Source organism: Ovis canadensis, chromosome 25 (assembly GCF_042477335.2).
Source record: "Ovis canadensis isolate MfBH-ARS-UI-01 breed Bighorn chromosome 25, ARS-UI_OviCan_v2, whole genome shotgun sequence".
Taxonomy (NCBI): Eukaryota; Metazoa; Chordata; class Mammalia; order Artiodactyla; family Bovidae; genus Ovis; species Ovis canadensis.
Window position 1 is genome coordinate 46,678,201 of NC_091269.1, and position 25,902 is coordinate 46,704,102.

Here is a 25,902-nt window from a genome sequence, read left to right on the forward strand (position 1 = left end):
ACAAACAATAACAGACACAAAAGGAGAACCCTACAGTAACACAATAATAGGAGGAGACTTTAACACCCCACTCACACCAATTAACAGGTCATCAAAACAGAAAATTAACAAGGAAAGACAAGTTTTAAATGATATATTAGATGTGATGAATCTCATCAATACTTCCGGGACATTCCATCCAAATGCAGAAGAATACACCTTCTTCTCAGGTGCACATGGAACATTCTCCAGGACAGACCACATCTTGGATCACAAATCAAGCCTCAGTAAATTTAAGAAAACTGAAATAGTATCAAGCATCTTCTCCAACCACAACACTATGAGACTAGGTATCAATTACAAGAAAAAGAAACTGTAAGAAACACAAACACATGGAGATTGAACAACACACTTCTAAATAACCAACAGGTTACTGAAGAAATCTAAAGGGAAATCAAAAAATTTCTAGAAACAAATGACAATGAAAACATGACAACTCAAAACCTATGAAATGCAGCAAAAGTAGTTCTAAGAGGGAAGTTTATAGCAGTACAATCCTACTTCAAGAAACAAGAAAAACATAGAATAGACTACCTAACTTTACACCTAAAACGGCTGGAAAAAGAACCAAAAAACACCAAATTAGTAGAAGGAAAGAAATCATAAAGATCTGAGCAGAAATAAATGAAAAAGAAATGAAAGAAACAATAGTAAAGATTAATAAAACTAAAAGCTGGTTCTTTGAGAAGATAAAACTGACAAAACTTTAGCCAGACTCATCAAGAAAAAAAGAGAAGACTCAAACCAACAAAACTAAGAATGAAAAAGGAGAGGTTACAACAGACACTATAGAAATACAAAGGATTATAAGAGACCATTATGAACAACTATACGGCAATAAAATGGATAACCTGGAAGAAATGGACAGATTCTTAGAAAAGTTCAATCTTCCACGACTGAACCAAGAAGAAATTGAAGCTGTGATCAAAAATCTCCCAAAAAACAAAAGCCCAGGATCAGATAGCTTCACAGGAGAATTCTATCACACATTTAGAGAAGAGCTAATGCCTATCCTTCTAAAACTTGCAAAAAATTGCAGAGGAAGGAACACCTCCAAACTCATTCTACTAGGCCACCATCACTCTGATACCAAAACCAGACAAGGACAACACACAAAAAAGAAAACTACAGGCCAATATCACTGATGAACATAGATGTAAAAATCCTCAACAAAATTTTAGCAAACAGAATTCACCAATACATCCAAAAGTTCATGATCAAGTTGGGTTTATTTCAGTAATGCAAGGATTCTTCAATATATGCAAATCAATCAATGTGATATACCATATTAACAAATTGAAAGATAAAAACTATATGATAATCTCAATAAATGCAGAAAAAGCCTTTGACAAAATTCAGCACCCATTTATGATTAAAACTCTTCAAAAAATGGGCACAGAAGGAACCCACCTCAACATAGTAAAGGCCATATATGATAAGTCTATAGCGAACACTATTCACAGTGGTGAAAAACTGAAATCACTCCCCCTAAGATAAGGAACAAGACAAGGGTGTCCACTTTCACCACTATTATTCAACATAGTTCTAGAAGTCCTAGCTACAGCAATCAGAGAAGAAAAAGAAATAAAAGGCATCCAGATCAGAACAGAAGTAAAGCTCTCAATGTTTGCAGATGACATGGTTCTGTACATAGAAAGCACTAAAGATAGTATCAGAAAATTACTAGACCTAATCAGTGAACTTAGCAAAGTTACAGGACACAATATCAATACATAGAAATCACTTGCATTTATATATACTAAATGAAAAATCAGGAAGAGAAATTAAGGGATCAATCCCATTCACCATTGCAACAAAAAGAATTAAGTATCTAGGAATAAACCTACCTAAGGAGACAAAAGAACTGTACACAAAAAATTGTAAGACATTGATGAAAGAAAGACAACATAAACAGATGGAGAGATATTCCATGTTCCTGGGCAGGAAGAATCAATATTGTGAAAATGACTATACTACCAAATGCAATCTACAGATTCAATGTGATCCCTATCAAATTACCAATGGCATTTTCCACAAAACTAGAACAAAAAATTTCACAATCCATATGGAAACACAGAAGACCCTGAATAGCCAAAGCAGTCTTGAGAAAAAAAATGGAGCTGGAGGAATCAACCTTCCTGACTTCAGATTATACTACAAAGCTACAGTCATCAAGACAGTAAGGTACTGGCACAAAAACAGAAATACAGACCAATGAAACAAGATAGAAAGCCCTGAAATAAACCAATGCACCTATGGGTACCTTATTTTTGACAAAGGAGGCATGAATATACAATGGGGCAAAGACACCCTCTTCAATACATGGTGCTGGGAAAACGGGACAGCTACATGTAAAAGAATGAAATTAGAACACTTTCTAACACCATACACAAAGATAAACTCAAAATGGATTAAAGATCTTTATGTAAGACCAGAAACTATAAAACTCTTAGAGGAAAACATAGGCAGAACACTCAATGACATAAATCAAAGCAAGATCCTCTATGACTCACCTCCTAGAGGAAAGGAAATAAAAACAAAAGTAAACAAGTGGGACCTAATTAAACTTAAAAGCTTTTGCACAGCAAAGGAAACTATAGGCAAGGTGAAAAGACAACCCTCAGAATAGGAGAAAATAATACCAAATTAATCCTGATGAAGGATTAATTTCCAAAATATACAAGCAGCTCATACAACTCAATGCCAGAAAAACAAACAACCCAATCAAAAAGTGGGAAAAAGACCTAAACAGACATTTCTCCAAAGATGACATACAGATGGCTAACAAACACATGAAAAGATGTTCAACATCACTCATTATTAGAGAAATGCAAATCAAAACTATGATGAGATATCACCTCACACCGGTCAGAATGGCCATCATCAAAAAGTCTACAAACAAGAAACACTGGAGAGGGTGTGGATAAAAGGGAATGTTCTTGTACTGTTGGTGGGAATATAAATTGATACAGCCACTATGGAAGATGGTATGGAGATTCCTTAAAAAACTAGGAATAAAACCACCCATATGACCCAGCAATCCCAATCCTAGGCATATACCCTGAGGAAACCAAAATTGAAAAATACACATGTATCCCATTGTTAATTGCAGCACTATTTACAATAGCTAGAACATGGAAGCAACCTAGATGTCCATTGACAGATGAATGGATAAAGAAGTTGTGGTACATATACACAATGAAATATTATTCAGCCATTAAAAAGGAACACATTTGAGTCAATTCTGATGAGGTGGATGAACCTAGAACCTATCATACAGTGTGAAGTGAGTCAGAAAGAGAAAGATAAATATCATATTCCAACACATATATATGCAATCTAGAAAAATGGTTCTGAAGAATTTATTTACAGGGCAGAAATGGAGAAACAGACATAGAGAATAGACTTATGAACATGGGGAGATGGGAGGAGAGGATGAGACGTATGGAAGAAACTTACACGACCATATGTAAAATAGATAGCCAATGGGAATTTGCTGTATGGCTCAGGAAACTCAAACAGGGGCTCTGTATCAATCTAGAGGGGTGGGATGGTGTGGGAGATGGGAGGGAGGTTCAAAAGGGAAGGCATATATATAGACCTATGGCTGATTCATCTTGAGGTTTGACAGAAAACAAAAAAATTCTGTAAAGCAATTATCCTTCAATAAAAAAAATAAAAAGAAAAAATCAGCTTCAAAGTCAATCTTTTCTTCCTTCAAGATATTTGCTCATGTATTTCAGATAAATAGTGAAATAATCTTAGACTGAGCACAAAGCTTGATGAAAAGAACTCATGTTATTTAAAAAAAAACACACAGAAAGAGATGTCAGCCAAGATAATGATTTTAAACTTTTTTCTAAAAATGAAAGATGGTTTGGAGGTTAACAAGAATATAAAATTTTCCTTGTCATTGTATTTTTTGATCAAATAATCTAATTGAGGCATCCCTTTTAAGACTGAGGTCTCCAAACTCAGAGATATAAGACAGTCTCCAAGCGGAAATGAATTCTTATTTAATATTCTACCACAATAATTTTGGTTTACTGACACAAATAATAGACTAAAATTTAAAAAAAAATGACAGAATAGGACATCACTATCTTTTATCTCTTTAAAAGATTTATAAGAGCTCCCTTGGACAACACCCATACATATTAGACAAGTCTTTTCATTTAAAATACTGGAGTGGGTTGCCATGCCCTTCTCCAGGAGATCTTCTCGGCCCAGGGATTGAACCTGAGTCTCCTGCATTGCAGGCAAATTCTTTACCATCTGAGCCACCAGAGAAGCTCATAATCTTTAATAAAAAAACAAAAAGTACTCATTTGGAAAAGTAGTAAAACTTAATAGCAACAAACATTCTGATTTCAAGTTTATTCTGCAGTATAGATATCCAGACAAGGAACAGCAAACTATGGTCCATGGGCTGAATTCATCTAGCCACTTGCTTCTAGAAATAAAAGTTTCACTGGAATATAGCCATACTCGTTTATGTATTTTCTATGACTGCTTTTGCATTACAACAGCAGAGGTGAGTAGTTATAATAGACTGTACAGCCTGCAAAACCTAAAAAGATTTACTATCTGGACCTTTACAGAAAAATTTTCCAGTTCCTGTATAGTAAGTGAGCAAAAATATTTCTAGGGTTTACTTAACAGCCTCTTTATGAAAATAATCATAGTTTGTATTTTGCCGTCAATAAGACCAAACAGATTTTAAGAACAAGCTGATGGGGGAAAGGCAAGAGCATAAAGGTCATTCTTGCTCACCAAAGATGAATTTCTATGCTAAACTCTAAAGCTTATAGGATTGTGTTTATAATAAATTCTTTCTTATTAAGATAAATGATGTAGGCTGAAGCCAGAAAACGATGATGTCATTATTTCAGATTAGCAAGATGTTCGTGCCCAATGATATTCCCCAAGTAATAATGTACCTAGACAGGAATAAAAATACTTCACGTATTATTTCAGATAAAACTATAGAAGTTATATATAAAAAGTTGGCCTTTGATTAGTCTCTGAGATTAAAGGGCACCAAAGTACACAGAAATTTTTTCAGGAAAATGCTGAAACACAAATCTGTTAAGTGTGAATAAAAATATCACCTATGATTTTCATAATTCAGTGCTTAAAACCCAGTTGCAAGGTTACATACAAAGTATGTAATATGTGTTGATAACAAAAAGAGAAAAACTGGTATAAGTAGAGCTTAGTTCATTCCATTAGTTTGCAACAATAATATCTAAAACTATCTATGGGGTTACTGTCATGTCAATTATCATTTTTATAATCTTACAAAGGAAAAGCTGAAACACAGGTAAATTGAGGAGAGAAAAAAAGGAAAAAATTATTTACCCTTGGTTTTGCTAGATCTTTAACAATTTCAATTTCTGCATCAGAAATAATATCATGGAAGCGGATAATACGAGGCTTGTCCCACTCATCCTCCTGTTTGGCTGGAGCCAGAATAAACTTAGGGTTCCGGTTTCCATCATGGTAGCGACAGAAGAGTTTTTTCTGTCTCCGAGGAGTCTGAACAAGAAGTTTAAAAAATTATAAATATATTAGAGCAATAATATTTTTAATGCTTGTTCCTATGAAGACAAGAAGCAATAATCATGCTGGTGTATAGACAGAGTACTTGAGGAAGAACATGCAAAAGAAATAGCACTCTGCAAATACTCTGCATCAAACAGGACCTTCAGAATTTTTAAAGATTTATTAATGATTCTTTTCTGGTGAGATGGTGAGGTTTCTCTTTAACCCTTCTCTCATCAAAATAAAGTTCAGGCCTTATAAATATGAAAAAAATAATAAAATGATTATAGAAATATGAAATGAATGACCAACCCTGCTCCAAACTTCACAAAGTAACTGGGAAGAACCCAGAAAAGTTTCTTAAAGAAAAAAACCTAACCAGTACCCAAGTACCTCCCAATTTTTAAAAATTTAGGTGTTTTAATTTTTAAGATGAAAAGCAGTAGTTCTGAAAAAGAGAAAATTAGTTATTAAACAAAGAAGCCAGGTGCTTTTAGTAGCAGGTATTAAAGTCGGCAAAAATCAACAAATGTACTTTTCAATCACCTATGTATCACATTAACTAAATATGGGGTTGACCAAAAAGATCTTACCAAAAAAAAAAAAAAACCACCCCACATGGATGTTTTGGCCAATCCAATGTTATGCCATTGCTGATTCTTCTCTTGATTAAACAAGTATTTCATATTATAAAGTAGAACTAATAATGATTTGTGTTTATTCTCATTCTTCATTTACCAAGAATCAAATACAAGGTTTTAAATATATCTTTTATATGATGATAAGACCAGTTTAACTGTTCTGAGAAAAAGCACGCTCCTTTGATTTTGGGCTGAGTTTACATGTGTGTCACCTCAACAAACGGGCAAATTAACAGACTTCTGTTTCATAACTACAGTTCTATTTTGCTCTCTTATTTAAGAGTTTCTAAGGGCAGTAAAAAATATCTGCTCACTACTGGAAATCTGAACACTGACTAGGTACTTAATGATATTATGGAACTACTAACGATATTGGAAATATCATGATAATGGTATTGTGGTCATTTAAAAGTCCTTATCTTTAAATGATATACACTAAAATATTTAGATGTGAAATGTTTCATGAGTCTAATTTGTATATATTCATTAGATCAAAGCGAAAGTAAACATGTTCTCTGGGAATCCATGAACTTATCAAAAGTGTCAACATAGCTAAGATCTACTTATTTGCTGGTAGAGGTTAGGCTCTCAACAGTAAATCACCAAATATCAAGAAGTCATCAATATCAAAACATAAAACCCAGCCTAAGTTTATCAGTAGTAGAGAAAAGTTAAACACTATTCAAATGCTTTCACTTAAAATTACTCCATAAATGTACTAAATCCTTCTATATACACCAGCATTCAACTGAACACTAGTACCACAATACTCCTTTAAAAAGGGTTCTATGATCAATTAATGTTGAGAAACAAAGTATATCATAATCATCATAAAAAGGATCTGAAAAGCCCTAAAGCTGAACAAAGAAACCTATGTTTCCAAGGCTTGAACTGTATTATTTTTGGCCTATTACCTTTTTAGTATTCTGGTAAACTGAGTATAAATATATAATACAGATATACAATAAACAAAGGGATATTTACAGACACATTTTAGTATTTAAAAAATTAATGTTATAAAGCCAAAATCTATTTAAAGTCTTTATGCATTTTTAACATTTCTTAAATAGACTAAAACATTACATTAGGCAGTCTTATCAAGGCTGACTAGGAGCAAAACCACACAAGATATCACTGTATAGATAAATCCATCGTTTCATAGGATAAGTTAGAATGGTATATTATTTCTATGTAAGACTGCTGAAATCTCTTTTGCATTAAGATATAAGAAAAAACTGTATCACTTCTCTTAAATAATCTGACCCTTCACCTTAAAAAGCCTCTTCTAATCTATGGAAAGGGTATTAATTACCAAAAATGCATGTAATGGTATAGGAGTCACAAGTTTTATTTTAAAGCTATTTTACTAGAAGTTGGAACAACTGAGTGCAACACCAACAATAAAGTGATGTGACAGACCGCAATGCTTTAGGAACAATTCTGATTTTTACCACAGTTTAAAAAATTCTGCATCTCTCCAGAACTACGTACAAACACACATGCACATTCACACACACACAATTGGCTTTTCCACTTTACCATTTTGATACCCTCCCCACGGCACAGCATTTCGTACTTCTGTCTCTCTGGCAGGTAATCCACAGCAGCACCTTTTTTCTTCAGTGTGGTTTTCTGATCAGATTGGTCATCTGAAGAAGACTTATTGGCATCTTTTTCTTTAGCCATTATGTACTCAAAGTATTTTAAGTTACCATTAGCTCTCTGATGTTCAGGATCTATTACAAAAGAAAGAAAGCATGTCCATGAGTAAGTTTACAGTTGTTCAAGCATGAGCGTAAGATACCAGTGGAGGAACATGTAATTTACCTTCCAAATCAGGTTGCTTTATGAGAGTGAAAGGAGGCGTTAATGAAAATTGTAGCAAAACAACAGGTATAAATCAGTACTGCCCCAAGCAAATCAAGATGTACAGTTGCCCCATATAAAGGGAGTTCTGGAGATGGAATCAGCCATCTTATTTCAAAGTAGTAATTATTGCTTTTACTTTGAGAATGTTCCATGTGACAAATTACTAAGCAGCCAAAGGAACTATGATCAATTTGATGTCAAATGAATTTTAAAGTACTACTGATTAAACTTATTTTAAGCAACAGAAAAGATTTTTCTGACACAGATAATATTATAAATGCCGAACACAGCCTACTTCTGAGGGCTGAGTGCATTTCAGTCCCAAAATTCTAAGTGAGAGAAAAAAGAGAAACTAAAAATATAATTTTCAAATAAGCCAGAATCCACTAACTACCTGAGAATTGCTAGTCGTAATTTTTAGCTATCTTTTAGTAGGGGGAAGGAGGACTACTCCACACATCTGGGAGAAAAAAAATATAAACCACCACACACACACAAATGAAAAAGACAGACTAGGACACAGAAAGTTCATTTGTGACATTAATTGAAGTGTTTTTAAAAACCCAGCCTTAGATTTGTCAAATACTGCTTGTCTTTGAGAAACTGCTTATGTTGTGATGTATAGAATATGAGGCTAATTTCACAAAAGAAATGGAAAAATGGGGGGAGAAGAGGGTATGCTACAAGGAAACAAAAAAATTCGTAGCCATCTCTGGGTGATTGGTTTATGGTAACTCTTCTGTATCTTTTTCTACTTTTAAAATTTTTTCTAAAATGAAGTATTTTTAAGTCAGGAGGAAAAAAATCACTTATACTGGGGGGATAGGGCTAATTGAATATCTCAATTTATCAATTCATTCAACTAAGAAATAACCTAATTTCAAAAGCTTACTTTCAGATGACCAATCCTTTTGAATTATTTGACTCTCCTAACATACACATATTTACCTATTCATAAAAAGAATTTAAGTTTTAAAGCTTCATTATATACCAAAGGCCACATGACTTTTTTTAGCATACAATTCCACCACCACAGATTCTAAGTTAGTAGGTTTGGGGTGAGATCAAGGAATTTTCATTTCTAATAAGCATCCAAGTAATTCTGATCACTAGCCTTTGGATCATACTTAGAGAAACACTACTGCTACTGCTAAGTCGCTTCCATCGTGTCCGACTCTGTGCAACCCCATAGATGGCAGCCCACCAGGCTCTGCCGTCCCTGGGATTCTCCAGGCAAGAACACTGGAGTGGGTTGCCATTTCCTTCTCCAAGAGAAACACTACATTCCTGTTAAAAATACTAGTGGTAAAATCTTTGTATCATATTTTCCTAATATTTAAATACGACAATCAAATATATTTTCATTCTTTTTATTTGTGAAATAATTTCAATCTCCGATGGAACTGGAAGATATTAAATGGAAAATCTCATGCATGTGCCCTCAGGAACACAAAAATTAAAGACTGAGAGACTGATTTCCCATAAATGCCTGATTTTCAGAAAACTGATAATATTGGAATGTTCTTAAATTTCAGGGAATCGGCCAGGGGTTGCCTCATATCAATCTTGGGAAATTTTGCTTCCAGTTTCCAAGGGCATGAACAAGAAATGACCCAGTTTGAGATGGTCTTACAAAGTAAGCTAAATTGAGCTTTGTTTGTATGACTGGAGGGTTTTGTCTGCCTAGGGAATGTTCAATGCTGGTCCCCATTTGTTTCTGATTTCAACAAACTCTAATGAACTCTCACCTCTATATTCCCTGCCCTACTCCAAACCCTCAACGGACTTACCTGTAGCTTCCTATAGCTTGCATGTCCCAAATGCAGTTCCTCTGCTATTCCTGAATAAACTCATCTTTCTGACAATTATGAGTTTGCTAAACCTTTTTATTTAGGTTGACATTTCAAATCACTATTTCCAAATAGGACATTCAGTAAACCAAAAATTTCCTTCAAAGGATGCTGGTTAATATTTAATACGGCAACATGGCAAATAAACAGTTTTGACTGAGTTAGCTATGTTCGATTCAATTTTGACGTTCCTAAGAAGTACACAGCAGAGAAACACAGCTACTCTTATAGTACTGTTAGGTGAGAAAGATCAGTTGGCATTTATTTATTTAGAGGATAAACAGAAAGATAAAGTATGTCTGACAGATGAGCTCTTGACTTGTGACAAAAAGTACCAAAACTATATGACAAATATACATACTCACACATAATTATAATTAGTATATCTATATATCCCCCAATATATCCTTAACCTTGAATTAGGCCAAATTAACATACCTAGTTCAAGAAGCTTCTTTGTGAGCAAAAGCGCCTTATCCAGGTCTCCCTGCTGGTATACTGCATAGCTCAAATAATCCAGAACAGAGACTTTATCAATGGGAGAAACCTCGCCTTCATCCAGCTGCCTCAGGGCTTGTTCCATCCACAGTTCTGTATGGTAATAATCTGCTTCTGTATAGGCCACTTTGCCCAACTCAAAACAGTCCTCAACTGTTAGAAAAGATTTGTGTTTTACCCCTATGGAAAGAAAATACAGAGAACTTTAGGAATCTATTATATGTTTATTATACTATTATATGTTTATTTAGGACTATACGGCTTTCAAAGTACTATCTCACTCTCATTTGAACCTCCCAACAACCTTCTGAGGTAGGAAAAGCAGGAATTACCCTAGGTTTATAAACAAAGGAACAAAGTACAAGGTAATGAAACATGGCAAGGATCACATAGCTAATAGGTGACGTGGGACCTAGAGAATCCAAGATTTCAATTATCAGTCATCATACCAAAAAGATGCACCAATTAAGCTGAAGTATGCAATTTTCCAACACAGTGGGAATCACCATATGAGATATATCTAACTCTTAACCAACAACTTAGGATAAAGGGATACATGGAAGAGAGACAAACCTGTTTATTGACTCCTTCCCCTACTATTCCCCTTTTCAAAAATATTAATGATATGTAATTTACATACCATAAAGTTCACCTAGTTAAAGAATTCAACAGTTTTTCACTATATTCACAGAGCTGTACAACCATTACCATAATAGGATTTTAGAACATTTTCATTACCCCAAAAAGCAACGCTGTAACCATAAGCAGTCCCTACCCATTATATCTCCTCTTTCCTGCCCTATCCCTAGATACCACTAATCTACTTTCTGTATCTACTTGTCTATTCTGGCTATCGTACATAAATGGAACTGGACAACAGGTAGTCTTTTGTGACTGGACTGCTTTAATCAGCATAATGTTTTCAAGGTTCTTTTTATTGCCAAGTACTAGCCCACTGTAGGACAGCCTACATTTTGCTTATCAGTTGATAGACATTTGAATTGCTTCTACTTTTCTGACTTCTATGAATAATGTTACTATAAACATTCATGTACAAGTTTTAGTGTAGAAATATTTTTTCATTACTCTTGAGTATATACATAGCAGTGAAATTGATGGGTCTTATGGCAACACTATGCTTACCATGTTCAGAAATTGCCAAACTGTTTTCCAAAGTGGCTGCACCATTTTACAATTTTACAATCCTGTGTGTATGCTCATACATAAATCAATGTATGAGGGTTCCAGTTTCTCTATATTCTCACCAATACTTGCTACTGCTCATCTTTTTTATTATAGCCACTGAGGGTATAAAGTAGCATTTCATTGTGGTTTTTAAATTTTATTTCTCTAATGATGATGTTGAACATGTTTCTATATGCCTATTGTCCACCTATATATCATCTTTGGAAAAATGTCTGTTCAAATCCTTTGTCCATTTAAAAACTTGGTTGTCTTTTTACTATTGACTAATTATGTTTCAAATGTTGTATAATCACCATTACTTTTATAAGAATAAGGAAAAGATAAATAACTACAGAAAGATATAAATATAAAAAATATTCTCTGAATGACAGCAACCATGTAACATTTCATTTTATAAACAGTAAATCAGATGAGTTAAGTAGAGACTTTAAGAGCCTGAGTATTTTTATGTTGTTCTTTGTTTATAGCATGTTAAGTAAGCAATAGTGAGAAAATTACATCTGGACCACATATTCTGGGGGTGGGGAAGGGAACTGCTTCTGATATAAAACACAGGTGATCCTTGAACAACAAAGTTTGCATTGTATGGGTCCACTTATATGTGCATTTTTTTCAATAAATACATATATGTATTATATATGTATTTTCTCTTCCTTATGCTTCTCTAAATAACATTTTCTTTTCTCTAGTTAACTGTATTGTAAAAATGTAGCATACAATACAACAACATATGAATTGTGTTAATAAGCAACTGTTTAAAATATCAGTAAGGCTTCTGATCAACAGTAGGCTATTAGTAGTTAAGTCTAGGGAGAGTCAAAATTTACATGCAGATTTTCAACTGCTCAGGAGCTCAGCAGCTATAACACCAGCATTTTTGAAGGATTAACTACTCTACCTAGAAATGCTGGATAAAATGTAACAGTTATCCATTTATCCATTTGTACCATGGCCAGATTCACAGGAACTGAGCAAATTTTTTGAGGTCAAACCCAAAAAGGAACTTGAAACCTAGAGAGTTAAGTAGAGGATGAAGCTGCATCTCCTCTGGAGGCAGTCATCAGATGAGAAAACTAGAAACATGATTTTTAACCATCAAGAAAGGGATAAAGAGGGCTTCCCTAATGGCTCAGTGGTAAAGACTCTGCCTGCCAATGCTGAAGCCCCAATGCTCTACAGCCTGTTCTCCACAACAGGAGAAGCCACCTCAGTGAGAAGCCTGTATACTGCAACTCTCCAGCTGGAGAGTAGCCCCGCTTGCCATAACTAAAGAAAAGCCTGCACAGAAATGAAGACCACGCACAGTCAAATAAATAAATAAATAAAATTTAAAAAGAAAGGGATAGGAGATAAAGCCACAGGCCCATGCAAAATGACAGAACAGACCCTTGAAAAACCACATCTTCAATTAAAAAATGAGCTAGAAAAAACTCTTGTCAGCTGGCAAAGAGAAACAACAAAAGAACTTATTTTTCTCATCCTGCACTGTAGGTAAGGAAACAATCTCTTAAGAATTCCACAGGCATGCCTTCTGGGAGGTTTTGATTTCAAATATACACTATCTCCATGGTCTGGGAAACTAAAGCCAAGAATTTAACTTGGTTGGAGGCTGGTAAGGTCAAAGGACACCTGGCAGAAGCAACATTTATACCCTGCAAAACCCACCCTCACCTCAGGTTTTGCACTATTCCCACCCACAATCTGAAGAAATGCACACAATTCAAAATCACAAAGGACACGATGAAACAAGCCACTATGAGCAAAATCAGCAGAAACTATTCAAAACCAGTATTAGATATCACCCAGTATATTCAGATGTTATCAGATTAAGAATACAAAATAACTATGATTAAAACATTTAAAGAATTTCTAAAAAAAAAAGAAAAGATGAACATGTAAGATTCCCTAAAAAGACTAGGAAGATGTGAGTAGGAGAAAAAATAGAACTTTCAGAAATTATAAATATTATCAGAGGCAAACATGTATTGCTCAGGTCAAACAGCAAGTTAGACACAACAAAAAAGAGAATAACATACCTAGAAGAGAGAACTGAAAGAATTACCATAGGATAAACTACTCAGAATGCAGCAGAGAGGAGGGATACATATAAAGTGCTAGTTAAAAGATAAGGAAGAAAAACTAGGAAGACCACAGAATGTGGAAAAGGCACTATTTAAAGAAATAACAGTGAACAAGTTTCTAGAATTAGAATGCATGAAACCAAAGATTCAGGAAGCACAGAGACTCCTAAGCCAAAGTACATGCAAGGGATTCTCAAGGGTTTGTTTCAACAAGGAGGAAAATAATTGCAAAAGAAAAGTCTGAGGTACCAAAAAAAAAAAAAAAGATAAAGAAATTGGTATACATTTAAAGAAAAGTGAGCTATCAGATTGGCAAAAATTTCAAAGTCTGAAATTTTTTGTGTGATGCTGTGGGGAATAGGCACTCTCATGTATCACTAGTAGAAAAATGACAGAACCACTATGGAGGGAAACTGGAACAAAATTAGCAAAATGTCCCATACATCTACTCTGAATCAGTGGCATCGTTTCTAGAAAAAATATCCCAAAGATCACTTGGCAAAAAAAAAAAAATCATATGCACAAGGTTATTGGCAATCTTATTTTTATATAGTAAAAGACTACAAACAAAACAAGTGTCCATTTCAATGGGGCCCCAGTTAAATAAACTATAATAAAATTCACAAAATACAGTAACAGGTAACTGTAAAAAGAAATGAGGATTTCTACATAGCATATGAGGTAATATCTAGAGCATATCAATAAATTAAAATACCAAAATATAGAAAGTATACTATGCTGCCTTCTCTGCTGAAGCTGAGAGGAAACAGGAATATATATACACAGTTGCTTACATTTTAAAGAAGAAACAGTGAAAATGAAAAACCTAATTAAGTGGTAGTTCATATAGGAAGAAGAAAGCAACAGGTTGGGAAGTACAGAATGATAGTAGAACTTCTATAAATGGACCTTATTAATACAGTTTGGACTTTGAATGAATAAAAAAAGTTCTGCATAACTAAAACCAATACGAGAGACATGGTGATGGTGGTCAAAAGGTACAAACTCCCAATTATATGGTAAGTCCTGGGGATGTAATGTACAGCATGTTAACTGTAGTTAATAATACTATATTGTATATTTAAAGTTGCTGGAAGAGTAGATATATTCTAAAATAAAAAATTTTTTAACTATGTGACGTGATGTGATCGTGCATGTTAACTAAACATATTGTGGTGATCATCTTGCAACACATACATATCCAAGTCATACGGCACACCCAAAACTAACACAAAGTTGTATGTCAATCACATCTCAATTTTTAAAAAATTGGGCGCCTCTTTTAAATAAAAACATTAAATTTTTTAATAATAGAAGAGGACAAAGATAGGATATAAATTAAAAACTGAGCCTGTGGGGCTTTCCTAGTGGTCCAGTGGTTAAGAATCTGCCTTGCAATGCAAGGGACACCAGTTCAATGTAAGGGACACTGGTTTGATCCCTGGTCCAGGAAGATCTCACAAGACGCAGAGCAACTAAGCCCATGCACAACTACCAGCCTATGCTCTAGAGCCTGTGAGCTGCAACTCCTGAGCCCAGGCCCTAGAGCCTGTGCTCCGCTCCACTGCAGCGAGAAGCCTGTGTACCAAACACAGACCAGACCCTGCTCACCACAACTAGAGAAAGCCCATGTGCAGCAACAAAGACCCACCACAGCCAAGTAAATAAATCTTAAAAAAAAAAAAATCCTGTGATAAATCTGATTTTAGTGAAAAAGATATAGAAAAAGGAAGGGGAGAAAGAAAGGGAGGGGTATATTTTCCAAATTTTGATACCAATGTTCAAACAATAAATGTGAAGCTCTGGGCGGTTTACTGTTAATGTCAAAATATCTTACTTCCTATATCAAAACAAAAAGATATAGCATGTCCATGGGTTAGAAAATTGTCTCGTTAAAATGACAAATGTTGCCCAAATTCTCCCCAAGATTCAAAATAAACCTAATTAAAACTCCTACAGGCATTTTTGTAGAAGCTACCAAGGAAATTCTAAGATTTATTTGGAAATTCAAAGGCTCTAGAATAGCCAAAGCAATTTTAAACAAAGAACATATTTAAAGGACTTATTCACAAGTGTTTGCAAGTACGTGGAGGTACTGAAATGCCCATATACTAATCACAAGAGTATAAAATGGTACAACCATCTGGTAGTTTCTTAAAAATCAAATATATACCTACCAATTATTTTACTTTAAAAATCAGATACATACCTACTATGCAACCCAGCCAATTGACTTCTAGGTATTTAACCAAAAGAAACACATGCCTAATATGTCTGATGACAGCACAAAGGAAATAGATAGAAAAAGGAACACAATGGTGTTTTCCTTAAAAACTTCTGATTGAATGTACTTTAACGAATCAGTATATTGGCTAGAATCAGACTTAGCTCTAACCTACCCAATGGTGTCAACATTTTTTTTTTTAGTGCTAACAGAAAAGGTTCATGAAAAATTAAGAAGAAATAAAATCTAGGACACATTTTGCTAGTGATTCTTTGTCTAGGGGATAACATGCTCTGGTCTGAGGATGTTAGATTTCAGTACAAAGCAGAATCCTAATACAGAGGTATATGTACTGGAGGATCACATGGACCAATACAATCAAATATTCAAATCATATAACTACCTCCATTTACTATATATATATATATATATTTGCCTATTAGTCATTTATGGATAGTAACTGATTATCATGCTTGCATGCTCAGTCCCTCAGTCATGTCTGACTCTGCAACCCGATGGACCATAGCCCACCAGGCTCCCCTGTCTACGGAGTTTTCCAGGCAGGAATACTAGAGTGTGTTGCCATTTCCTCCTCCAGGACATCTGCCCAACCTAGGAACCAAACTCAGTCTCTTCCATCTCCTGCACTGGCAGGTGGATTCTTTACCACTGTGCCACCCGGGAAGTCCATAACTGATTATCAGTGTACTACTAAAATGAAGATAAAGATCCATATTGTGACAGTTACTCTCTACTTCTCTCTAGTCTAGAAAAGGATACCAACAAACTAACTTATTAATAGTTTAACAAGATGCAATTTCAGAAACAAAAGAAACATACTGAATTTTGACTGTTATTTTTCAGTTACGAGAACTGGAACACAGTGCTAAGATGAGCTTTACAGTGCAGAAATTAAGAATGTCTTTTCTCAGGGACATACAAAAGACACAAGAGGACAGTATTTATTAATTTATTTGTTAATAAATTTGATTTATTAATTATTTAATTATTTATTATCCTGGCAATATTATTTGAAAGCATAATGGAGACAGTAGAGGATCTTGAGCTATTCTGCCTTGATAAAGTATCTCTGGTTATCTTACCTATTGATCTATTCACAATTATCAAAGGCAAAATGTCTGGGAACTGTATTAAAGAAAATGAAAGAGAAGTGATATAGCATTTGAAAGGGAAGGCTGCTTCCAAAGTAGAGAACGTGAGAATAAAAAGTAATGGACAAGAAGACAAATAAAATGACATAAGGGAAGTGATGCTGGCAGGAAAAAACCATAAAAAGCGTTCATACAAAGCATGAAGTTAGAATTTGATGACCAAAAAAGGCAAATTCTTTCGGTTCAAAGCAAATGGCACAGATGATTGACATTAGCATGTCAAACTGAATGCAGTGAAGGAGAGGACAGGATGAACTGAGAGAGTAGCACTGACATACATATGTACAGTACCATGTGTAAAATAGATAACTAGTGGGAAGCTGCCGTATAATACAGGGGAGCTTGGTTCAGTGCTGTGATGACCTAGAGGAGTGGGGGAGGGCGGTGGTAGAGACTAAAGAGGGAGGCGCTATATGGATACTTATAGATGATTCACAATGTTGTGCAGCAGAAACTATCACAACATTGTAAAGCAATGTTTAATCTCCCAATTAAAAAAAAACTGAATGTAGTAACCCAAATTTACAGTTAAAACACAAAAGTCTTTTAAATTTATTATCACAGTATAAACTATAATAATATGTGACAGGAGACAGTATAGGAAAATTTACTTAGAAATTTTTGGCTCACCCTTAAACTGCAAGATTTTATTTTAAAATTCTTACACTTTATAGGAACACTTACTGGATAAAAACTTGATTTGTAAGGAACAAATACATTTAAAATGCACATACCTGGGAAGCTGATGTCTTGCATCAGAGGCAATATGGTACACTCATAGCTGAGTGCACTCCAGAGATGTACAGAGAATCTACTGCTTGGTGTAGTAAGCTTATCAGTTCACCAAGATAATGATGTAAATGACCAATAAGAATGTTCAACTTCTACCTGAAGTAACTCAGACTTTATATATGACATATTCTATACCACAAAGTATAGAGGACACAGTTTTGAGGGCATTAGCTCCCTGTTGTCCCCTTTGCCTATCAAAGCAATACCGCCATTCTTTTCTACTTTACCACCTCCCCTCGAAAAGTGTAATATCTCTGGAAGCTATGAATCTATTAAACAAATTAGGGTTAGGAACAACCTGAAACTAAAGGAATAGTCCATATGAACAGTAAAGGCAACATCGATGCCAAAATACATATAACTTATCAGATTTTATATTAAAATTTCAAGAAAGCATTTCAAAAGGTAGGCTCAAAAAAGGAGAAACAGACAAAATTAATCAAGGAATAACATCACATCAATATAAATCCCCTGAAAAAAGCATTTCTCTGATTTTTGGGGGGGTGAGGCAATTTAAAAAGGCAAATCATCCTTCCCTCCAGTCCTCATCCTTAAGGCTTTACATCTCAACTGCTACAATTTTAAATCTGACAAAACTAAGTGTTAGCAAGGACATTAAGAAATGAGAACTCCCATACATTGCTGGAGGGAATATTACTGTACTCGGGTACATCTGCTCTGGACAATAATCTGGCTACATCTAGTAAAATCTGAGAACCTTATATCCTAGAAAACTTTTGCATGTGTGCAATGGACACAAGAAAACATAATGAAAATGTTTGTTGAAGCCTTGGCCCTGCAAAAATTGGAAATAACCTAAGCTACCACTGTCATCTCTTAAATTTTTACAACAGCCTCCTCCCTGATTTGTTTCTACCTTCGGGTCTCAAACCATTCTGTAGCCAGAATGATATCTCTAAAATGAAAATCATATAATTTCCCTCTTTAAAACTTTTCAATAACTACACATTATACTCAGGATGGTTCAAACTTCTCTACATAACTTACAAAGTCCCTCAAGAGATGGCTTCAGCTTTACCTACATAGCCTCATCTCTCACTATTCTCACAGCATCCCGTGCCCCTAGTTCATGCACTTAGCTCTTAAACAAACTATGTTCTCTCCTCTCTGGCCTATATACATGCTCTGTTTGGAGTACTTTTTTCATACCCTCTATTTCCGGGCTAATTCCTTGTCCATTATTTCACAGTTTTTAAACATATTCTGCCTTCCAGGAAGTCTTACTTTACACCTCTCATTTATCAAGTTCAGAATTAGATTTCTGTCTATGTGCTCCATGGTCTCCTAAGTTATCTCCAGCTAGGCATTCATCATACGATAGCATAAGAATATAAGTACCCTAAGGGCAAAAGCAGTGTTATTCATTACTGCATGTCTAATATTTATACACAATGGTTATTATGTTAAATAGATATTAAATAGATACTAAGTGGCTTATATCTATTAAACAAATTATGTTTTAAACCAGAAGCAAATTTAAAAACAAGGCTGTGATCTTATCACAAGTGTTATAACAGTAGAAACAGAAAATAAAATTTGCAAATGTATACTTTTTCGGAAGTCCAACTTAATGGAATTACATTACAGTTTAATGGAACACCATGGTTAGTTTTTCCACTTGCTACTTCATTCCAAATTTAGAAAGATAAGCAAGAAAAACATCTTAAGTCATTCATCTCACTGTATTTTCTTACTGAGAAAGTCAATTTCAGTATGAAGACAGAGGTAACATATTTTATTTTTCCAATTGATAAGGACAAGAAGATAGTAATGGTATATTCATAGAATAAATGACAGATGGCAATAGTAAACTATCACGTGATGGTAAATATCAGTAACACAAGTAAAACTGGAAAATTTCAAATTTTGCAAAAACTAAACACACTCCACACTCTTTAACAGCTAACAGAAAAAAAAAAAAGAAATCACAAGGAAAATTAGAAAATACTTAAAAGACAAAAGAAAATGAAATTACAACATACCAAAACTTACAAGACACAATGAAAGCCGTGCTAAGGGTGAAATTTATAGTTATAACTCTTGCATTAAAAAAAACAAGGTCTCAAATCAACAACCTAATTTTACAACTTAAGAAACTAGAAAAACAAGAACAAACAACCCAAAGCTAGCAGAAGAAAGGAAATATTGAAGCACAGAATAGAAAATAACAGATAAAATTAATGAAACCAAAAGCTGGTTCTCTGAAAAGAATTTTGTCAATTAAAGTGACAATCTTTTAGCTACATGGATCAAGAAAAAAAGCCAAATAACTAAAATTAGAAATGAAAGTGGGGATACTTCTACTGATTCTATAGAAAAACAAAGGATTATAAGAATTCTATGAAAAATTGTACACCAACAAACTGAATAATCTAGATGAAATGGACAAATTCCTAAAAACACAAAACCCACCAAGACTAAGAAAAAAATAGAAAATCTCAATAGATCTTTAACTAGTAAGGAAACTGCTGATGCGAAGAGCTGACTCATTTGAAAAGACCCTGTTGCTGGGAAAGATTGAGGGCAGGAGGAGAAGGGGACGAGAGAGGATGAGATGGTTGGATGGCATCACCGACTCAATGAACGTGGGTTTGGGTAGACTCCGGCAGTTGGTGATGGACAAGGAGGCCTGGCGTGCTGTGGTTCATGGGGTCGCAAAGAGTCGGACACGACTGAGTGACTGAACTGAACTGAGTAAGGAAACTGAATCAGTTATCAACAGTCTTCTGACAAAAGAAAAGCTCTGTTATTAACACAAATAAATGGAAAACACGTGCCATGTTCATGAATTGGAAGACTATTAGCTTCACTGGAGAATTCTATCAAATATTAAAAAAAAAAAAAAAAAAAACGAATACCAATCCAGAAAATTCTAAGAATCCTGCTGCAAAAAATTTTGTTAGAATTAATACATGAATTCAGCCAAGATGCAGGATGCAAAGACAACACACAAAAATAAGTTGCATTTCTATGCACCAATGAAAGTGAAAGTGAAGTCCCTCAGTCGTGTCCGACTCTTTGTGACCCATGGACTGCAGCCCACCAGGCTCCTCCGTCCATGGGATTTTCCAGGCAAGAGTACTGGAGTGGGTTGCCATTTCCTTCTCCAGGGGATCTTCCCGACCCAGGGATCGAACCCAGGTCTCCCACATTGTAGGCAGATGCTTTTACCGTCTGAGCCACCAGGGAAGTCCTATGTACCAATAATGAACAATATAAAAAATTACAAAAACAAATCTAAGCATACAGTGCTTAGGAATTAACTTAACCAAGGAGGTGAAAGACATACAGTGAAAACTACAAAAAGCTACTGAAAGACAACATAAATAAATGAAAAACACATGGCATGTTCATGGATTGGAAGACAACATTATTCAAATGTCAATACTACCCAAAGTGATCTGCAGATTCAATGCAAAAGACAGAAATAGAAACAGAAAACTCCATCGGAGAATTCATACAGAATCTTAATAGTCAAAACAATCTTTAAAAAGAACAAAACTGGAAAACTCATATTTCCTTATTTCAAAACTTAATACAAAGCTACAATAATACAGTAGTGTGTAAAAAACCAACTTATAGACCAGCATAAAAACAGACTTAGAGACCAATGCGATAGAGAGCCAGAAATAAATCCTTGTATATATTGTCAAATGATTTCTGACAAGCATGGCAAGACCATTCAATGGGAAAATAACTATCTTTTCAACAAATGGTGCCAGGAAAACCAAATATTCACATGCAAAAGAATGAAGCTGAACCCTTACCAAATACCACATGTAAAAATTAACTCTAAATAAATCAAGGACCTAAATATAAGACCTAAAACAGTAAAACTCTTAAAAGAACCACAGGACAAAAGCTTCATAACACTGGATTGGGCAGTGATTTCTTGTATATGACCCTAAAGGCACAGGCAACAAAAGAAAAAAAAAAAACTGGACTTCGTAAAAATTTAAAAATTTGGATACAAAATACAGTTATCAGTGGAGTAAAAAGGCACCCACAGAAAAGGAGAAAATATTTGCAAATCACGTATCTCATAAGGCATTAATATTATATAGAGAATCTCTAAAACTCAACAAAAAAATGAATAACCCAACTAAATAATAGGCAAAGGACTTGAACAGATATTTCTTCAAAGAAGACATACAGACGGCTGCTAATAAGTACATGAAAAGATGCTCAACATCAGTGATTAGAGAGATGCAAAACTTCAGTGAGATACCACCTCACATGCACTAGGTTGGCTACTATCAAAAAAAAAGATAAATAGGGAACAAAATAGCCACCAAAGACCAGGAAGCCCAGAGAGTCCCGTACAAGACAAACCCAAGGAGAAACACAAGACACATGTTAATCAAACTAACAAAAATTAAACACAAAGAGCAAATATTAAAAGCAGAAAGGGAAAAGCAACAAATAACATACCAGGGGATCCCCATAAGGCTAATAGCTGATCTTTAAACAAACTATTGGTAAAGAATCCACCTGCAATGCAGGAGATCCTGGTTCAATTCCTGGGTCAGGAAGATCCCCTGGAGAAGGGAGAGGCCAGTATTCCTGGCCTTCTCTTGTGGCTCAGCTGGTAAAAAATCTGATTGCAATGTGGGAGACCTGGGTTCAATCCCTGGATTGAGAAGATCCCCTGGACAAAAGAAAGGCTACCTACTCCAGTATTCTGGCCTGAAGAATTCCATGGACTGTATAGTCCATGAGGTCACAAAGAGCCGGACATGACTGAGCGACTTTCACTTTCATACAGGCCAGAATGGAACAGCAGGATATATTTAAAGTGATAAAAAGCAAAAACCTACAACTGAGATTACTCTATCCAGCAAGAATCTCATTCAAAGGAGAAATCAAAAGCTTTACAGATAAGCAAAAGCTAAGAGAATTCAGCACCACCAAACCAGCCCTTCAACAAGTGCTAAAGGAACTTCTCTACTCAAGAAACACAGAAAGGGCCTATAAAAACAAACCCAAAACAATAAAGTAAATGGTAATAGGATCATACTCATCAATAGTTACCCTGAATGTAAATGAGCTAAACGCTCCAACCAAAAGACAGAGATTGGCTGAATGTATACCAAAACAAGACCCCTAACCCTATATATACTGTCTACTAGAGATCCACCTCAAACAAACTGAAAGTGAGGGACTGGAAAAAGATATTCCATGCAAATAGAGACCAAAAGAAAGAGGTAATAGCAATGCTCATGCCAGACAAAATAGACTTTAAAATATAAAGAATGTTAGAAGGGACAAAGAAGGACACTACATAATGATCAGAAGATTAATTCAAGAAGACATAATGATTACAAATACATTATGCAGTCAACACAGGAGCACCTCAATACATAAGGCAAATGCTAACAAATAGTAACACAATAATAGTGGGGGATTTTAATATCCTACTCACACCAATGAAAAGATCATCCAGACAGAAAATTAATAAGTAAACACAGGATTTAAATGATACATTGTACCCATTGGACCTAAATGATATCTACAGGGCATTTCACCCCAAAACAATAGATTTCACTACTTTCCCAAGTACACATGGAACATTCTCCAGGACAGATCACATTCTGGGCCTCAAATCAAGCCTTGGTAAATTTATTTAAAACTGAAATCATTTCAAGCATCTTTTCTGATCATAACACTGTAAGATTAGATATCAACTACAGGAAACACTAAGAAACACAAACACATGGTTGCTAAACAATACGCTTCTGAATAACCAAGAGATAACTAAAGAAATCAGAAAGGAAATCAAAATATGCCTAAAAACAAATGACAATGAAACCGTGACAACTCAAAGTCTATGGGATGCAGTAAAAGCAGTGCAAAGAGGGAAGTTTACAGCAATGTGAGTCTACCTCAAGAAACAAAGAGTGACATCAAACACACAACCTAAACTTACACCTAAAGCAATTAGAAAAAGAACAACAACAACAACCAAAAAAACCCAAAGTTAGTAGAAAGAAAGAAACCATAAAGATCAGAGCAGAAATAAGTGAAAAAGAAATGAAAGACTATAGCAAAGCTGGTTCTTTAAGAAGATAAAATTGACAAACCATTAGCCAGACTCATCAAGAAAAAAAGGGATTTAAAAAAAAATCAGAAATGAAAAAGAAGTTACAACAGACAACACAGAAATACAAAGGATCCTAAGAGACTACTATGAGCAACTACATGCCAATAATGGACAACTTGGAAGTAATGGACAAATTCTTAGAAGAGTATAACCTTCCAAACCAGAACCAGGAAGAAATAAAACATGGACAGATCAATCACAAGCATGGAAATCAAAACTGAAATAAAAAATCTCCAACAAACAAAAGCCCAGGGCCAGATGGCTTCATAGGTGAATTCCACCAAAAGTTTAGAGACAAGCTAACACTTATCCTGCTCAAACTCTTCTAGAAAAATGCAGAGGAAGGAAAACTCCCAAATTCATGTTGTAAGGCCACCATTACCCTGACACCAAAACAAGACAAAGATGTCACAAGAAAAGAAAATTACAGGCCAAAATCACTGATGAACATGGATGCAGAAGTCCTCAACAAAATTCTAGTGAACAGAATTCAATAATACTCTTAGAAGATCATACATCATGAACAAGTTAGCTTTATCCCAGGGATGCAAATATTCTTTAATATTCAAATAAATGTGATATACCATATTAACAAATTGAAAGACAAAAATCATATGATCATTTCAATAGATACAGAGAAAGCCTCTGACAAAATTCAACACAAGAAGGAACATAACTCAACATAATAAAGGCCATATACAACAAACCCACAGCAAATATCCTCAATGGTGAAAAACTGAAAGCATTTCTTCTAAAATCAGGAACAAGACAAGGATACCCACTCTCACTACTATTATTCAACACAGTTTTGGAAGTCCTAGCCACAGCAATCAGAGAAGAAAAATAAAAGGAATCCAGATTGGAAAAGAAGAAGTAAAACTCTCACTGTTTGCAGATGACATGATTCTCTACACAGAAAACCCTAAAGATGCCATCAGAAAACTATTTGAGCTAATCAATGAATATAGTAAAGTCACAGGATATAAAATTAATACACAGAAATCCCTGGAATTCCTATATACTAATAATGAAAATTCAGAAAGAGAAATTAAGGAAACAAGCCCACTCACCATTGCAATAAAAACAGTAAAATACTTAGGAATAAATTTACCTAAAGAGACAAAAGATCTGTATGCAGAAAACTATAAGACACTGATAAAAGTAATCAAAGATGACACCAAAAGATGGAGAGATATACAATGTTCTTAGATTTAAAGAATCAATATAGTGTAAATGACTATACTACCCAAAGCAATCTATAGATTCAATGCAATCCCTATCAAACTACCAATGGTATTTTTCACAGAACTAGAACAAATAATTTCACAGCTTGTATGGAAACACAAGCGACCCTGAACAGCCAAAGTAAACTTGAGAAAGAAGAATGGAACTGCAGGAATCAACCTTCCTGACTTCACACTATACTACAAAGCTACAGTCATCAAGACAGTATGGTACTGGCACAAAAACAGAAATACAGACCAATGGAACAAGATATAAAGCCTGGAGATGAATCCATGCCCCAGTGGACCTTATCTTTGACAAAGGAGGCAAAAATATACAATGGAGAAAACAGTCTCTTCAACAAGTGGTTCTGGGAAAACTGGTCAACTGTGTTACTAATAGAATGAAATTAGAACACTTCCTAACTCCATACACAAAAATAAACTCAGAATTTATTAAAGACCTATATGTAAGACCAGAAACTATAAAAATCTTAGAGGAAAACATAGGCAGAGCACTCTCTAACATAAATCACAGCAAGATCCTCTATAACCCACCTCCTAGAGGAAAGGAAATAAAAACAAAAATAAACAACTGTGACCTAATTCAAGTTAAAAATTTTGCACAACAAAGGAAATTAT

At 34.8% G+C, this 25,902-nt stretch overlaps 1 protein-coding gene across 4 annotated transcripts in view; it reads right to left on the reverse strand.

Annotated features, from left to right (window-relative positions):
• P4HA1 (prolyl 4-hydroxylase subunit alpha 1) overlaps nucleotides 1-25,902 on the reverse strand; it is a 94,658-nt gene that overhangs the window by 33,854 nt on the left and 34,902 nt on the right. For all 4 annotated transcript variants that reach the window (XM_069572027.1, XM_069572028.1, XM_069572030.1 and 1 more), the window contains exons 6-8: nucleotides 10,382-10,621; nucleotides 7,764-7,960; nucleotides 5,401-5,577 (exon numbers count right to left, since the gene is read on the reverse strand). In XM_069572027.1, coding sequence (XP_069428128.1) covers nucleotides 5,401-5,577; nucleotides 7,764-7,960; nucleotides 10,382-10,621 — 614 coding nt within the window. The remainder of the gene's footprint in view (nucleotides 1-5,400; nucleotides 5,578-7,763; nucleotides 7,961-10,381; nucleotides 10,622-25,902) is intronic.